The sequence below is a fragment of the Cariama cristata genome, unplaced genomic scaffold, assembly GCF_000690535.1.
Source record: "Cariama cristata isolate BGI_N322 unplaced genomic scaffold, ASM69053v1 scaffold30424, whole genome shotgun sequence".
Lineage (NCBI taxonomy): Eukaryota > Metazoa > Chordata > Aves > Cariamiformes > Cariamidae > Cariama > Cariama cristata.
In genome coordinates, this window is record NW_009615168.1 from 6,339 (window position 1) to 6,971 (window position 633).

A 633-nucleotide genomic window follows, 5' to 3' on the forward strand; every position below is an offset into this window, starting at 1 on the left:
GCGTGGCTGGGATGGCTGGGAGAGGGGGTTGGACCTGCTCTTCCTGACTTGTGGCCATTTGGGACCCTGCCACTGCCTGGCTAGCAAGCCCCACTTGACTAGCAAACGCTGCTTGGCTAGCAAATGCCACTGCCCGGATAGCAAGCACCACTTGACCAGCAAACGCTGCTCGACTAGCAAACGCTTGGCTAGCAAGCACCAGTTGACTAGCAAACGCTTGGCTAGCAAGCACCAGTTGACTAGCAAACGCTTGGCTAGCAACAAACAGTTGAATCACTAGCAAATGTTGCTCGGCTGGCAAACGCTGCTCGGCTAGCAGACGCTTGGCTAGCAAGCACCAGTTGACTAGCAAATGCAGCTTGGCTAGCAAACACTGCTTGACTAGCAAACGCTGCTCGGCTGGCAAATGCTTGGCTAGCAAACGCCGCTCGGCTAGCCAACGCTGCTTGGCTAGCAAATGCTTAGCTAGCAAGCACCACTTGGCTAACAAACGCCGCTTGGCTAGCAAACACTGCTCGGGTGGCAAACGGGGCTGGCAGTTTCTGAGCCCCTGCCCGCCTTTGCCAGGAGACAACATGCTGACGGCCGTGAACGTGGCCAGGAGCTGTCGCATGGTGGAGCCGAAGGAGCGGG

General features: G+C 57.3%; 1 protein-coding gene across 1 annotated transcript in view; it reads left to right on the top strand.

The window, feature by feature from the left end:
* The window catches only part of ATP13A2 (ATPase type 13A2), a gene marked incomplete at both ends in the record, with an annotated part of 10,153 nt that overhangs the window by 6,330 nt on the left and 3,190 nt on the right, over window positions 1-633 (top strand). The window contains 1 exon segment of the mRNA XM_009699714.1: window positions 568-631. Within this exon segment, the coding sequence (XP_009698016.1) occupies window positions 568-631 (64 nt within the window).